Source organism: Balearica regulorum, chromosome 19, assembly GCF_011004875.1.
Source record: "Balearica regulorum gibbericeps isolate bBalReg1 chromosome 19, bBalReg1.pri, whole genome shotgun sequence".
NCBI lineage: Eukaryota > Metazoa > Chordata > Aves > Gruiformes > Gruidae > Balearica > Balearica regulorum.
The window spans coordinates 9,410,953-9,427,379 of NC_046202.1; the positions used below are offsets into that span (position 1 = coordinate 9,410,953).

General features: G+C 48.4%; 1 protein-coding gene across 1 annotated transcript in view; it reads right to left on the bottom strand.

The window, feature by feature from the left end:
* Positions 1 to 201: 201 nt before the first annotated feature.
* Positions 202 to 16,427, bottom strand: part of MYBBP1A (MYB binding protein 1a) — a 60,424-nt gene continuing 44,198 nt past the window's right edge. The window contains exons 24-27 of the mRNA XM_075771254.1: positions 15,931 to 16,044; positions 4,082 to 4,183; positions 2,807 to 2,931; positions 202 to 837 (exon numbers count right to left, since the gene is read on the bottom strand). Coding sequence (XP_075627369.1) covers positions 330 to 837; positions 2,807 to 2,931; positions 4,082 to 4,183; positions 15,931 to 16,044 — 849 coding nt within the window. The 3' untranslated portion in view covers positions 202 to 329. The remainder of the gene's footprint in view (positions 838 to 2,806; positions 2,932 to 4,081; positions 4,184 to 15,930; positions 16,045 to 16,427) is intronic.

The window sequence follows — 16,427 nt, forward strand, 5'->3', positions numbered from 1 at the left end:
GCAGCTCCCCAAGACATCCACACAAGCCTCTCGCCTCTGCCGTGGGAAATCGTGGAGACAAAAGTCTGTGCTCCCAAGCACAGGCTGTTTGGCACTGGCAGGGCAGAGAGAGTGAGCATGTACCCAAGCCCGCATGGTATGTGCCCTCCTGAAGCTCCCTGTGCTCCAAGCTGAACCCTCCACACAAATCAGACCCGCGGGTTTAGAGCTGAGCATCATGGAAGGTTTATTTAAAGTCATGGAGGACATAAAAACTATAGTTATAAAAGATATTAAAACAGTCCTCTGAGCCAAGATAGCCATGCCAGGCCTGGGTGAGTCCATGGAGTTTACTCCTGCAGCGCTGGAGCTGTTTTCCCTTTTCTTTTCTTCTTGGCTTTGCCCTGCTTCTGCTGGGTCTCGTGGCTGACAATCCCTTTGGTTTTCTTTGCAGCTGGAACCTGCTCGGCTTCATTGCCTGCACCACCTTTTCTTTTTCTGTTCATATTCTTCTTTTTCTTCTTCTTGTCAGCCACAGCATCTCCACCGTTAACAGCTTCCTCCCCACTCCCCGCCATTGCCACTCTCTTCTCCCTGACCCCTCGGTTCTGATTCTTGTGTTTGCCGCTACCGGGTACGAAGCCTTTCTTCTGCTTGGGGGTTTCTGCTCCCAGGGGCTGCTCCTCTGGGCCTGCTGGTTCTTCATCTTCACTAGCTCCTGGTGCTACCCCATTCTCCTGGATGCCCTTCTTGCGATTCTTGCGTTTCTTGGTCTCTGGCAGGAAGCCTTTCTTCTTCCGCTTAAATGGCTCTGCTTCCTGCGCAGGCTCTTTGGCTGTCTTCTCTTTCTTGGGCTTCCTGCAGAGAGAACATGAAAAATCAAGAACAACTTAGTTTACAGCCAGGGAGCGGTGTGATCCATGCTACAGGCAGTCCACGACCAGGCAGATGCACAGAAGAGGTGCAGGAAGCACAGGCATGCTGCAAGGGTGAGCATCATCCCTGGTGTGCTCCTCAGTCTGCACAGGGACTGCTTAAATGAACAACGGGAGCCAGACCAGGACTGAAGGTGGCACACAGAGGAAGAATCTCCCATTCCACAGACCAGCTAACGCTGTACTCTACACCTTCCCCAGCTCACCTGCCCGTGGCCTCGTGCAAGGCTACTGAGACACTGCCTGTCTGTCCAAGGTGACAGCCCCAGCAAGGCCATCGCTGCGCTAACAATCCCAAGAGATCTTCCAGCAAGAACCCCCACCAGACTGTTCCAGTCTCACCTAGGCACCCACGTGCGCGTGCAAGACAGCCACCACTGCTGCGACTCTCTGACAGAGTCTGTCGGCAACTTTGCCTCCACCCAGCCTATGCCACTCTGCACCAGCTCAGTCCCCAGAGAAGAGTCCTGAAAAGGGACCAGGCTCCAATTCCACGGCCTGGTTTTCAGCGTGACAAGCTGCCTCTCCTCAGGGGGGAAAAACGCTATCCTGACAACCTGATGTTAGCACTTGCCTCTCAGCACCTCCACCAGGGTCCTGTGCACAAACCACACCTGCCACAGCCTTGTCCCAACTCACCCGCACAAAAATCTCTTCGTGTCACAGCAAGACGGCACCAACAGCGACAGCGGGCTGCACCCCTGAACCCCAACCCCTTCCTCAGACAGCAGGCACAAGCTGCGTGTTTCTTACCGTAGCAATCCCCTCCGAGCTGCAGCCTCTGCTGCCTCCTAAGGCAGGACACGTCCTTGTGCCAGCCCGGGCACTACGATGCCAGGGGACCTGCGTGAGGCTGGGCAAGGGTCTGGGGCCGTGTCATAGGGCTGGGTGAGGCCACTGCGCCCCACAAGCCTGTTCCAGGCGTTAGAAAGGGCCACGACAACAGCTTCAGCTGCCTGGTATGATTCTTCCCTGCCTGCGAGCCCTCTGCCAGCGTGCCACATGCAAGCATTTCGCTCAGAGCCTCTTGCTGGGCTGAGATACCACAGATCAGGGCACCCACACGTTGGGACCGCAGCTCCCATGAGCCATGAGCAGAGCACCCAGCACTCCCTAATGCTGTGTGTCTCACTAAATACTGCCAGCAGGAAGGGGAAACAAAAGTTCTGATTGCAAGCTCTTGATAGAAAGGAGGAAGAGATCCTACTTTTTTTTTTTTTTTGTGCCCTGGAGCAAAAGTCAAATCCGGCTGCCATTTAACACAGGAGCACTAAAGCATAAATGCTGAATGTTCCCCAGCTTTCAGAGCTGCAAGGCAACTGCTCCAAGCATCAGGCTGGGGATCCAGATGCTAAGGAGCCCAAAAATCACTGAAGAGGACTGAAGGTCCTGCCACGTACTCTCTGGTATCCAGTCACTTCCCAGGACAGCCACTCATTCCTTCCAGGCTCACGTTTGCAGAATCAATCCACAGTGATGTGGACTAGTGACTCAGCCTAGCCTAGAAACTTCTCTGCAACTTTGGCAATGGCTGTTAAACCAGGCACCACTCGGGACGGCTGAAAGCAGGCACTCCATCCTTGGGTGATCGGCCGTCTTACCTCTACTGGCAAGACAGATCAGGTATCAGATACGCGTTACAACCCTTTCCCATCCAGGACCAATCCTAAGCCAGTAAGCACCTGGAACGAGCCTAGCACTGTTCCAAACAAGCAAAACAGTAAATGGTTCAACCTCACCAGCCCAGGAGCTCCATTTAACTCAAAACTCTACCCTGAGCTCAGTGCCTTGACTTCCTTTCTCTTCCTACTTCCCCACATCAATGAAGACAAGTAGGACAGGCGGTCAGTCTCCCAGGCAAGCCAAGAAGCCCGAGCGCCAAGCGTACATACGTGTAATTCAGCCAGCGCATGACGTTCCAGTAGAGAGAGTCGAGACGTGCCGAATTCCCAATGCCTTCCGGCTGGTTCAGAGCTACCAGCACTTTGTCCAACTCCGTCAGCTTCACATGCAGCTTCTGCGAGAGGCAAGTACAAAGAGAGAATCGGCAGAGTGAACGCAGAAGGGGCACTCACGGCAGCAGGGCACAGGCCACCCTTGGGATCAGACTATGGCAGGAATAACCAATCCTGCCCGGCTCCTCCGAGCCGCTGCCCTGCGCCCGCCTGCAACACCACTTCATTTCAGGGGACAAAAATTGGTGAGTCGTAGGGTTTGCTTGAAAGCTGGGTCTCTAGCATGAGAGGCATGAGTCTAACAGCTAGAATTGTACTGGCGTAAGAGGGACTGAAAGGTCCTTTGGTCCTCTTTCCTTTTCAGCCCATGGCTGGGAGCAGGGGGAAGATGACACACGACTAGGTACCTATCTAAAAAAAAAAAGCAGCAGCATTTTCAGTCTGGTTTCTAAAGGACGCAATCGTGCTGCCTCTGGCCGCCTCTACAGCCTCTGTAACCCACTGGATAATTTCAGTAATACCAGACAGAAAGGGGTGTCTCGAAGGCTATTCAGTTCCTACAAAAGCCTTGGAAATAATCTCTCTCCACCCACTTTCCTATTAGGTCTTCACAAAGAAACAGGCTGTGGTGTGAGCTCAGTGCTTATCAGTAGGAAACTGGGCTTCAGCAATTCTGCTGCCTGTGGTATTTTGCTCCAGTAAATAAGACCATGTTGGAGACTGATTTTGTCACCTACAGAAAATCTTCTCATGTTCAATAAAGCCATTTTTCATTAGAGAAAACAAAGCCCCAGAACAAAGCTTCGCTCCTGCTCACAAAGCTTCTGAGTAAGTCCCAGTTTCTGGAAACTAAAATCTCTGGAGTTCAGTGGAGAGGACAGAGCAATCATCTGGGATAAAACCCAGCTCACCCTCACTGTATCCCAGGCCGTATTTCTGCTGGTAAGAAAGAACATGCCACATGTGTTTGCACAAATCCTTCAACAAGTGCGTGGAGATGAGCTCACAAGAGCTACGGATCATTCCTTCATATATGAGGGCTTTTCTTCCTCAAATCCAGCTAGGCATTCCTTTCAGGGGAACGTTCGGTAAGAAAGGAGGTGGGATGTAGCGATGGAGCAGTCACAAGGTAAAAATCCAAGCGTGACATTTAAGAGAGGCCTTGGTGGCGTTCAGAACAGCCATTTGCCACGTATCAGCTCACACACTCACCTGCTCCGTCACAGTTTTGAGGAGGAAGTTCAACAGCTCCAAGCTCTTGGCAACTTTCTCCTTCTCAGCCTTCAGGATACACTTGCCAACCATTTTCAAACTCTGCAAATTAAATGGGGAGATGGAGAAGCAGCACACATTAAATGGGGAAACAAATCACTCTTCTCAGGAGAAAGCAGAAAATGAGTATTGTTGGTGGGATTAACTTGACACCAAAATAACTCAACAAAACCCATCAAACTCTGGAAATGCTCAGGATGGTACCTGGCAGAAGCTGCTGCTAATGCCCAGGTTAATTAAAAAACAACTGGACAAAATAAGAGCAAGCAGACCACAAAGGCACAACCCTCCATCTTTCCCAATTTCTAACCTAAAGCACAACCGGAGTCATGTTATTGCCTCCTGGAAAAAAAGAGGAAAGACAATATCCGCCCTCACCCTGGAAAGGCCAGGAGGCTGCCAGACAACAGACTCACCTGAGGGACAACAGCTACTCAGCTGCAGAAGCTGGGATTTACACGTAAAGCACTAATGCAAAAATCCATTAACACTTACGCCTAGGAAATCCCAGTTGCCAGCACTAGAACAGGGCTTGTCAATCAAGCTTAAATTCGGTGAAATGACTAGAGAAAAATCTCATCTCTTTGTGTTCCCTTTATGTGCTGCAGGGTTTCTGAGACACTGAAAGGTCTGGCTTAGAGGAAAATCACTCCAAAGATAGGTCAAATAAAAGCCAGAGTTATTTACAAGTGGAGAAGGGCAGAAAATAGCCATAAAAAGGCAGCTGGATCAAAGAGGTGGCTCGGGGGACTGATCCTCTGCTTGCGGCCAGACCTCGCAGCCCTGCTTACATGGTAGTGTTCTGCCCCGCTATACGTCTGTGTGGCTGCACACACCACCGCCAGCCTCGCAGCTTGCACGGATTACACTAATATGAGATAGGATTTGCAGGGACAAGCTTATTGCAGGCAGCGGCGTGCCCCGTCACGGCCCCCTCCTCTAGAGGAGGCTGCACTTGTGGCCCAGCCCGCCTTTCCTTGGAGTTCGAACACGCCAGCCTGGCACACGGGCAAGGTCCACCCCAGGCTCAGCATCCTCGGTGCCTCAGGCAAGATGTATCGCTGCACCCAACCCATACCCAGCTGTGGAAGGTCGTAGTTCTCCAGGAGATGCAATCTCTCCCATTAGACCATCTGTTGCTTTTGCTCCATTCAGACTGGAAGTAATTTGAAGGACTCTGAGCGACCTATTCTCCATCTCTATCAGCATAAAGCTGGCAAATAAAGTAAAAATCCTCGCAGGCACTGAGAGAAGTGAGAAATTTATTCCCCAAAGCAAGCTCAAATGACGCCCACAACAGAAAAAGAATGATGGCCAGCAAGGGTCTAAGGAATACTTTAAACAGAAAAAGTGGGGAGACCAGATAACATACCTGCGGGAACACCTGCCTTCAAGTAGAATTATTTACTATCTGTACCAGCTCCCCACCCTGGGAGTATCTTTTTTTAAATAATAAAGGCACGGTTATTTCCTGACCAGGAATGTCCACTCACGCCCCGTATTAGAAGGCCACCATGTTCTGCCGGCTGGAATTCATGCTGCAGCCTCTTCTGACTATCAATAACTTGCTAATTGCTCTCTCCTGATACAGATAGATAGGCTGCAACTCTATTCCAGAGCTGTCATTAACCCACAAGGTCATACAATTCAGCAGCTCTAAAGTCTCTAAGGTAAAATGAGAAACAAATATAGGGTCTGTGATTAAAAATAAAAAAAATCTTCCATTTAGGATATAACACCCCATGGGCCATGCACATGCCATTTATTAGGCTTACCACAATAAATAATAATGATAATAATTAGCGAATCAATTATGAAAACTAAACAGCCTGATTTGCATGAAGATTTTCTTTGCAATTTGAAGAACAAGATATTGTCAGGCTAACAGTCATGATTCGTGGTTAAAGTAGCTTTCAGAGAGGCTATTAAGTTGAGATCCCTGTTTTTCTAAGTTGCGCAGAAGTTCACAGTGAGAGAAAATCAGTATGGATTGTCAGCTCTTCAGGACAAGAGGAATCAGGGCAGTACTGTGAGAAGGAGCCACAGTGAAATCAGCTGTCATTTCATCTTTTTAACACACAAACATTTTGGAATTAAGAAGGTGTTAAAAATAAATTGCATTTTCTCTTCACTGTAGATGAGTGATGCAGATGACTGCATCTAAATTGTGCGGGCGTGACCCTGTCTGTTCTCGCTGCCATTCCCACTTCCCAGAATTGCCCTGATGCTTTGAAGGCTTTGAAACAAATCCTGCTGAAGCCAACAGAAATGTCCTCTAGCTCTGAGCACCCCCTGAGGGGCTCATTTTCAGAAGTTTGCAAACAGTTTTCAGGCACTTTGAAACTGGCACCTGCATCTACCTGGGGTGCCCAACCAAATTCATGCAGACCTGTAGAAGGAAAAGGGTGGCCTGCCCAGCTGGAGATGGAAGATATCGCTGGTCTATCGACACCAGTGCTGAAAGACTAAGCGTCTATATTAAAAGCAGTGTTTTCCATGAGTCTAGAAACGCAAGCGCAGTTCCACCAGCATAAATAGCCAGAAGCAATCCAGTACAATTCAAACGCTCGGCAAACAAATGGCTCCCTACTGAAATGGATCACTTTTACACGGCTGTCAAAGATGAGGAAGGAATGAGGAAGAGGGTGGCAGTGTGTGGGGAAGCCAAAGGAGCAGCAAAGAAGCAGCAGATAATCGATTCCTACGGAATGCACAATTTTCTCTAGTCCCGAAGCAGAATGGATTGGCTTTAAGGAAGCTGGATTCAGATAAAGTCTTACAATTCCTCAATGCGTGTCTTTTCCCGCTCCCTTCTGCTACAAAGGGTGTAAAAGAAATTTACTCCAAAGAGCACAAAACCACCAGCACCTCTGTACGTGGTATGGTTGAGACAGCTGAGCCTCCTGAAAGAATCATAGAACATAGAACGGTTTGGGTTGGAAGGGACCTCATAGCCCATCCAGTGCCACCCCTGCCATGGGCAGGGACACCCTCCACTAGCCCAGGTTGCCCAAAGCCCCATCCAGCCTGGCCTGGAACACTGCCAGGGAGCCAGGGGCAGCCACAGCTTCTCTGGGCACCCTGTGCCAGGGCCTCACCACCCTCACAGGGAAGAATTTCTGCCTAACATCTAGTCTAAATCTACCCTCTTTTAGTTTAAAGGATGCTGCAGATGACCAAAATACTACTTTTCTTTTTAAGGCATGTTTGCCATGTGTTGCAGTTTGCTGTCTGTTACATAATAGCTTTTGCTTTAAGTTTATGATTGTATTTTATACGTTCCCCAAATGAAATCACGGTAGGCCTGTGAAATGACTGCCCTGCACAACTGGGGTGGCAGTGCTAATGTCATCTTTCAGATTGCTTTGGTCTGCTCCCTCGCTCAGCTACCTGCTGTGCGAACCCGGAGCGTACAGACAACGGTCGGTACCTTACGTAGTAAGAATTTATGACAAACACTTGGGAAAGCTGCTTTTGAGGTTTGGACCCAGTTCCCACTGAAGAGACTTGGGATTTCAATCCTTGGGAGCAGTTCCCCAAGGCTTCCCAGCAGCCCCAGTCCAAAGTTGTCGACTTTTACATACCCAGAGCGCAGCATGTTTATATTGATGTCGCATGCTAACACAAATCCCATCGAAGCAAACGCTCCGCTGTGTACGCTCCCTGCTGTGGGAGGATGAGGGTGAAGCGATGCCTGACAGAAGATACCATCTGATGTAATGCGTAATGGGGAAGTACGCTGGGACAGCGGTGGTGAGATCAGGATAAGAAGTGACACTGAGCGGAGCAGGAATTGGACTCAAGTTTCCCAGAGAAGCTGTGGCTGCCCCTGGCTCCCTGGCAGCGTTCAAGGCCAGGTTGGATGGGGCTTTGGGCAACCTGGGCTAGTGGAGGGTGTCCCTGCCCATTGCAGGGGGGTGGAACTAGATGGGCTGTGAGGTCCCTTCCAACCCAAACCATTCTATGATCCTTAGGAAAGCCTCAAACACCGGTTAGATTGCAAAAGCCTTGCACAAGGTTGGCAAGTATCCCCATTGTACGTAGCGAGACTGAGGCACAAAGCAGGGGTTTTGCTTCCAGCTATGCCACAGGTCGGTGGTGGAGGTTAAGTGGAAACCCAGAAGAACTTGTCCAACCACTTGTTCTGCGACTCCCTGCCATATGCTGTTTGAAAAGGTATCCAACGCTGCCTTCCCCTGCCCTCTGAAAGCATTACCAACCTACCAACCACCGAACCCAACCACTCAGTACTAAAAGCAGAGAAACCACGTGGCTTATACTCAACAGCCACACTTGCATCATTAGCTGATTATGTTGTTTTTCTCCAATTTTCTGCTTTTCTTACTCTGCTCCTTCAGTAACAGCCAGTCCCACTTCACAGGGAATCTCAGTTCCAGTTACAGCTCAGTAATACCTGTGACAGTTAATCACGCCTGGACATCTGAGCTGTCAGCAGATCTGGGCAGGTCATTTTCCAAAAGGAAAAAAATACGGAGGCAGTTTTCACAGCTGGAACTCTCATCTCATCTCAAGCCAATACAGCAATACAGTTCCTGCCTCGCCCTACGCGGGTTCAGCTGGCAGAGACGGGTTTGTCTTTTATGTCAAACACACCGCTTCCAAAAGCCCCTGGCTGTTTCTGGTGGATGGCACTCCTGGATCCAAAGTTCTCTGCTTCTAGGACTTCTACAAGGAGATCAGCACACCCCTTTCTTATATCCCTAATTCCTGCATAACACATAGAGGCACCCAAACCACTGCAGGATCCAACCTTCGTTCCATCTCATTGCACTTCACAGCGTTCCTTCATCTTCACAAAGTATACACCAAGTTTGTTTTAGAGCGCAGGAGGTGAATACCTGCAGTAATTCAGTCATACAAGCAGGACACAGGGCTGGCAGCTAGTTAACCCCACAGCTCCATGCCTCGGTTTCCCACGTAGGGTTTTAGGCCAAGCTCCATTGAAACCTGCACTACAGCAAAAAGCGGTGCGTGTGCTTCTCGAGCCAAAGGCAGCATCCTAGCCACTGCCCAGCTGTCCCTGCAGGGAGGTGGCAATACGCTGCTATGGGGAGCCAGGCCATGCTTTTGGAAGCCTCCACATTCACACCCGCCTGCAATCTCAGCCTGCGGGCAACCTCTTCCTTCCCCTTTCGCAGGTACCACAGCGGGGGGGGACGCTTAGCCCAGACTTACAAGACACAGCAGTATCTCAAGAGTGCAGAGGATTGTTCTGCTACCAAGAGACGAGCACATTTCCTAGCTGGAAGTTTGAACACCACTTAATATTTATACATTCCCAGCACGTCCTTCAGCCTATTTCATTGTTCAAAACAAACAGCCCTTCCCCTCCGTGGGATCAGCCTGACAGATCCATCACTGCTCCGTGAGCTGGAGAAGCCCGGCCAACCTGCATTCTTTCCGCACGCTGCGCTATCTCCATCCTTCCCCCTCCTCCCCCACAACAGACTTGATGCTGACAGATAAATGTGCAGATTCATGGCTGAATACAGCGCCAAGTGCCTTCTGCAAAACACATACCTCCACCCACCCCGCACGACCTTACACCCCCTGGCACAGCCCAAGGTTGCTAAGGTAAACTCTCTTCTCCAGCAGCAAATAGCTCAGTGATGTTTCCACCCTACTGAACGTCCACAGTCATGGCGAGAAAGCGCTCAGGAGGTCTGAACTCAGTGTGCCGGCTGCCTTCACGCTGACTGTGAAAGCTGAAGCTCTGCCCTAGCTCCGTGCTGCACGCAGGGTCCCAGAGCAGAGGCACAATCTGGCATTTTGCTGCTGCTGTGGCTCAGGTCCCTACGGTGGAGTCACAGCCAGAGGGGTCCAGCAAGTGGGTTTGGGGCCCCACAACCACGTGGCCATTACCTGAGCCAAAGCACAAGATCTCCCATGTCTGCAGACAGGTAAGCTGAGAGGTCTGGGAGGGGCACAGCCTTCCTCTGCTGTTTAGAGGCTAATAACAGACTGACAACCAAATGAAGTATTTTAGTATTCTGTATGCTCATGGCTCCTGTGACTATCCAATGTAAGCACCCTCACCTCACCTGTAATTATTCTCACATTTCTCCTAAGAGGTAAGAGGTGAACCAGCATCACTCCCTCAGAGAGGCCAAGTAACATACAGACCATGATAGAGCCAGGAATCAACTCTGAGCTTCCCAAAACCCAGACAAGCCACCCCCAAACACTTCCTTTCATGACAATGTTCACCACAGAATAGAAGAACCCAAGCTAGAACTTAGGGCTAAATGACAGAAGACAAAGAGGGGAGGAGGGAAGAGTCTGCCACTTCGCCCCAGTTTCTTTCCACCCACCCACCCATCCATCCACAGAGCCAGATGTTTCCAACTCCACGTACACAGGGCAGGCAAGCACACAAGGAGAGGTTCTCACACCACCCACCTCCTGTCGAGAGCACTAAATGAGGAAAGCAAGCACCGACAATCCCTCCTCCCCCTCCGTTCTCTCTCACTAAGTTTCTGAAGACTGAAAGTATAAATGTTCAAGACTTTTTTCCTTGCATCTCTAGCAGAAACAAGTCACCAAGAAATGCTCTCAAAGGAAAGGGAACCACCAAGCTTTTGCTTGTCCCTGACCGAGAGAGGGAAGGTAAGGGACTAAGCAGACGCACATGCTGAAGTGTATAACTAAAGGGCATTTTTTGCAATCTTTATTTTGGCTGTTACTAGAGGGAGGGGCCCAAAAATCCAGAAGCCATTCTCACAGAAAATGTCAATGCTTTCCCAAGTTAAAGATCTTTTTTTTTTTTTCTTTCCCTTCTTCGACCCTATGAAAATGCAGCAGGGAAAAACCATACAGGACAGCTGAGGGAACAGAGGAGAATGAATTCTCCACAGAGACATCCAGTACTCTGAAAGCACGTCAAAGATATCAGTTAAATCACTACTGGCCTCATTTTACAACCTAAGAGGCTGAGAAAGGGCAATGAATTAAGAATTTATAAAGACAGACAGATAAAAGTTCAGGCAATCTTCAAGAAAAAAACTGAAGAACAGCTTTTTTAGAGATTTGATGAAGTCATTGTTAATAATTTATCTCCCTACAAATTAAGACACCGATAATCAAATGTGATGCCTTTCAGAAATGAAGGGCATGTCCACACTGGAAGGCTATACGGTATATCCCTTGCTCCCCCAGACATTCTGAGTAGCTCCAGCTAGTTATTTTAAATCCCTAGCTGAACAACACAATAGCAACAAAACCCTCTAATACCATACAATAAAAGTCTTCAGAGACCATATAGTAACTTTCAAATGATATGAGTCTTGGAAAAGAGGTCTTGGGTTACTTATACCATCCCTTGCATGGGCCATGTAATCCTGTCTGTCTACGTTCATGCCTTTCTACAGAAAAGCGGCTGCCTGCCCAGTCCACGTAACCACCAAAGTGGAAGGAGGCATCACATGTGTCTCACGTGCAGGATTATGTGTGCATGTATCTGAAAGTCTCCAATGCTGGTGACTGGAAGCGCTTTGGTCTTGCACCAAAGTTAGGTATCAGATTCTGTGAGCATTTTTACATTCCGGGATGCCTTGATTCCATTTTGGCTTCAAACACCCAACTTGAACGCTATCTGCTCTGCCCATCCCTTATGCAGGATATGACATTGGCAAAACAAGCAAAGGAAAAAATAATAGTAAAGTTGGGCCCTTCCTACGACGTACTTACGGCAAGAGACAAAGGAAACCCTCAGGAAACTGCTGTGTACACGCCAGAGAAAGCAGTTTTATCAACAGCTTTTCTGAGAGCTGTTTTGTTTTCAAGTTGCTCAGCCATAAAGATATACTTTTTCTGGAATAGTCCTCAAAATCCTTTCCCGCTTCTCCTTGACTTTCACATCCTGACTGGGAGTTTCAGCGTAAATCGGGAGTTACACAAAGCACCTCAGTTCAGGAGGGCAAGCCAGTCCCTGGGAAAGGGGTGATAAAAAAAGGGTAATGAAACTATGTATTCAGATCCTGGAGCTTCCTGCCCCAAAGCTGTCAATGAGTTACTAAAAAAATTGGCACAGCTTCAAGAATGACTCTAAAGCCAAGACAGCAGTTTCGTAACACGTCAGAAAGGAAACAGGAATATACCTAACAAGGGGAACAAACACCAAAACGTGCCCACAAAGCTAATCGGGAGAGCTGAAAGACCACACTGAGAGGCGCTTGGTGGATTCACAAGGACGGCAAGCCCAGGGAGATCCCTCACCAAAACTCCACAACAGCTCCCTGCACGACACGGGGAACCCAGACCTCTCGGGTTGTGCCACGAGCCGCCGTGCACGGCTCCGGGCAGCCTGGACTCACACCAACCAGCATCCTCCTGAGATAACACGGGCACAGGGATGGCTATCCAACACACCGGGCTGCTCTGAAGCCAACAAACAGATTGTCCATGCACAAACGGGGTCTCTGGGATGGCTCAGGAGACCCAGGTTTGATTCTTGGCTCAGCTCCCAGCCAAGCGTGTCATCTGTAAAACAGGGTGAACGACTTTAGTAAACTAAATGCATTAGCTCTTGGGTTTCTGCAAAATACTTTCTTTATTATTACATCAACTCCTCACTGGTTTGAATTTCCTTTGTAAAGCGCTTTGAGACCTACTGATAAAAGAACAAAGCTCTCGAAGAGGAAGAAGTCTCTGTCAGACGCTCTAGCATCTCAGGTGAGCTCTGTCATTTACAACATGAAGCAACTCTATTTCTTTATCCTGTAAACACAACCCAGTCGTCTGGACTCTCAACATCAGAATAAACTTGAACAACTGTAGCAAGGTTCTGCTTTGTGTAAATTAACTATTTAGGACTTGGGAGGCCAAAACTGTGCTGGAGCTATTTCTCTGCTTCCTTACCTTTGCAGTCCCAGCGTTTGTGGACAAGGCTTTCTGTCCAGGTGACCCAGCAGAAGAAGCCCAGAGCTCCAACAGCAAGCAGGGCTCTCACAAGAACAAGTCAACTCCAAAGTACCCGCTAGGATAACAAGACTTGTCTCACTGACAGTAAGGAGGCGGTAAACGTGAATCCCTCATGACTGTGATATATGTTTTATAAGGACGCTTAAACATTTTGGGAACAAATAAGGTCAAGTTAGCTTATGCAAGCACAAGAGCCATTGCCTCGCAGCAGCCAGAGCTGCTATTTCAGGAAGCTGTCTCTTCACTTAAAGTTCCTGGCCGTTGATTCTCCCTCATCCGCCTCCTTGTTTTGCACGCACAATTCAATGATAGCCAAGATCGCAGTTTTGTCACATTGCTTCTTTCCCAGTTCCAGCACATATCACTGTCTAAAACCATCCCAGGCTCCCTGCGATGACCAAGTGATCTGCAGGTACGCACTGCAATCACCGAGGCGAGACAGGATAAGGCGGCAGACACCAGCAGATAGCACCCTATCCTCTCTCACAGCCTTGCACCTGCAATGGCAACCCTGCACTTCCAAAGCTACCAGACCCGTAGCTGCAAATCTGACCAAGGACACAGAGAGCAGAGCAAAGCCTTCGGGTGACAATATTCCTTGTTCCTTGTGAACAATATTGCTGCTTGAATTACAAGTGCACGTCAGTACAGTCAGTTAAAGAGCTGGCCCTCCCAGGTCTTCAGACTTCTCCCTGGGTCAAAGAAAGGTATAAAATTCTGCATTACCATTACCTTCCTCTTAAAACAGGTATTTGTGAGGAATAGTGGCAGGAATGGCCAATGACAGCAAATGCAGACCTTTCAACTAGGTAGGGCAATAAAACTTCTTCATTTTCCACAGCATCAAGCCCGTAACTGCCACCCAACCTGCAGCTCCTCCTTCAGTCAAGGACAAAATCTCCACCTGGAGATTCAGAGCCAATAAACTCTTCAGCGAGTTATTTTAATGGTGGACTACTCTCTTTGACAAACACATACTTTCTACAGATTCTAAATTTGCTCAGTTGCCAGCCTCTGACTTCTGCTACAAGGGATTTTTACCATCTCCAAAAGAGATCAGTGATGATAGGAGTATTGTGCTACTGCACCATAAGAGTCACTGCATGTTTTTACAGCTATTACTCAGATAAGCGAGCACGTCTGTGCCACCAAAAAGACGCAGAATACCTTTTGCAGCTTTAGAAAGTTTTGCAGCACAAGTGTCAGCATTTGGCTATGAATCAAAACTGTTAAGTGGAATATAAAGTCCTTGTTCCCTCCTAACTACAGCAACATTTACAGACGTGCAGCTGCCCCAGCTCCAAGGAGCCATACCAGCACTGTGTTAGTGCAAGGGGGGAGCAGGAGGAAGGCAGACAAAACCCAACACATCTACGTCCACCAAGACAGTACTCAGTAAAAATGTTATGTCAGGGCTTTTTTGGGCCAAAAAAGAGAACTAGCACCCATATGCCACTGCCAGTTAATAGTATGGGAGGCCTCCTGCCTGCAGGGTATACCTTGGACAGCCCAAACAAACTGACAATATTTCCCAGGAATTTTTCTTTAAACACAGATGACCACAGAAATAAGAGGCACTAAGGAAGCTTTGGTGGCAAAGCTCATTAAAATACTAGACGGGTTGCAAGATGCTAAACTTTCCCTGACAAGAACAGCATAAAGGCATTGTAAATGTTTGTGGTTTCCCAGTGAATCACCGAGTTCTGCAGGTATCCAGCTGCTAGAGAGAAACATGGAGATGACCAAGTTGGAAGGAGTGGCATGTTTTATGTAGCTGGAAAATAAAATCATACCTAACTCCACCCATTGGATTCCTGATGCAACCATTAAATAAAAGGTATTTAATGAAACCCAGGATTACCTGCTTCCTCAAGAATTATAAACAGCACCTCTGAATTCCTTGATTTAAACTTGCTTAGATTTTGCCCCTCCTTGACAAAAGAAAACAGAGCTAATCGTTCTGTTTCAATACGGTAAATTATAGAATGGCCTAAATTACCATGTAACCAGCAGTTAAAGAAGTAAAGAATGAAAGCTACACTTAGAAAGAAGTCAATACTACAGTTACGTAGGAACACCAAGACTGGAATCTCCCATGTCATCAAGTTTAGTCACCACATCATAACATTAATTTGGCTGCTTGGTTTCCCCCACGTCAATCCACAAGAGTATAATTGAATGGCATTTGCTTCTTCAGTCTCCTCTCCCACAGATCACCTCCAACATAATAGCTGGACCCAAAAACTGTCTTCAGGTACGATCCGTGCTTGCCACTGAATGAGGAGCCCTGCAATTTCTGTCACTGTTTTTGCTGTACAAATTATTTTGCAATGTACTTTAAGGCTTCCCTGATAAACAGTATTAACAAGGGAGTCTGGTGCGGAAGGCCTGCGATGCACCAGGAGTCAGGAGTCTAGTGCGCTTCAGCTCTGTCTCTTTGGCCCTGAAGTTCATTCAAATGTGGAACTCCCGTAACATTTTCTGAAACTGAGTAAATGCTCACAATACCTTTCAATTCAAAGCCCATTTTTTAAAGCCACCTTAAATTGATCCGCATGAGTGTATTCCCTAAAACTCGAGCTCTGTCCCTTGGATCCGTACGCAGGCACCGCTGAGCTGTACCAGGCATGTTTCTTGCACTCTGTGAAAATACACCTGAACAGCGGTGTTACGAGAATGCTGGAATCCTGGGGGACACTGCTCAGACCAGGTGCGAGCAGGCACAACCCCACTACGATCAGTTAAGCCGAGCACAGCCGCAGATTCCAGCCCCAGGAATGAGCATCGCCCTGGTAGATGCGGCACCCATTAGGTGCTATCTATACATTTAACGTGTTGAAGCTTGTTACCTCTGTCACTTGGCTGATGCTTTCTCTGATCAATTCCTCCCACTCCTCCTCTGTCATGAAGAGCTTCAGTTCATGAAGTAACAGAACCTTCTGGAGAAGCAAACAGGCCTGGGCCTGAAAGAGAAAAGGGAGACAAGACGTGAAACTCGGCGCTCTCTAGGGAAGGTGTTGGCAATGCAAATATCCGCTGAAGCAAGCGGCCACGCACAGCATCCAGGGAATGCCATCTTACAGACACTGCATATCCTCACCAACATGTATTCCGCTCGGTTAGAAAACATTCTCTAGACCCTACAGGGTGGCTCCTCAGGAGACAGGGTGGTGGGGTTTGGTTGACGCACATATTTAAAAGAGGAGGTCAAAGGGGAGGGATCGTGCCGCTGGTAGATTTAGGCATTCGTATCCAAAATGTGCTTTAGTAGCTGCTCCGAGCGCATCGCTCTCAGTCTCCAAAAGTCTTCAGGCAGCCCTTTGCGTGACTGTACCCTCTACTGTGC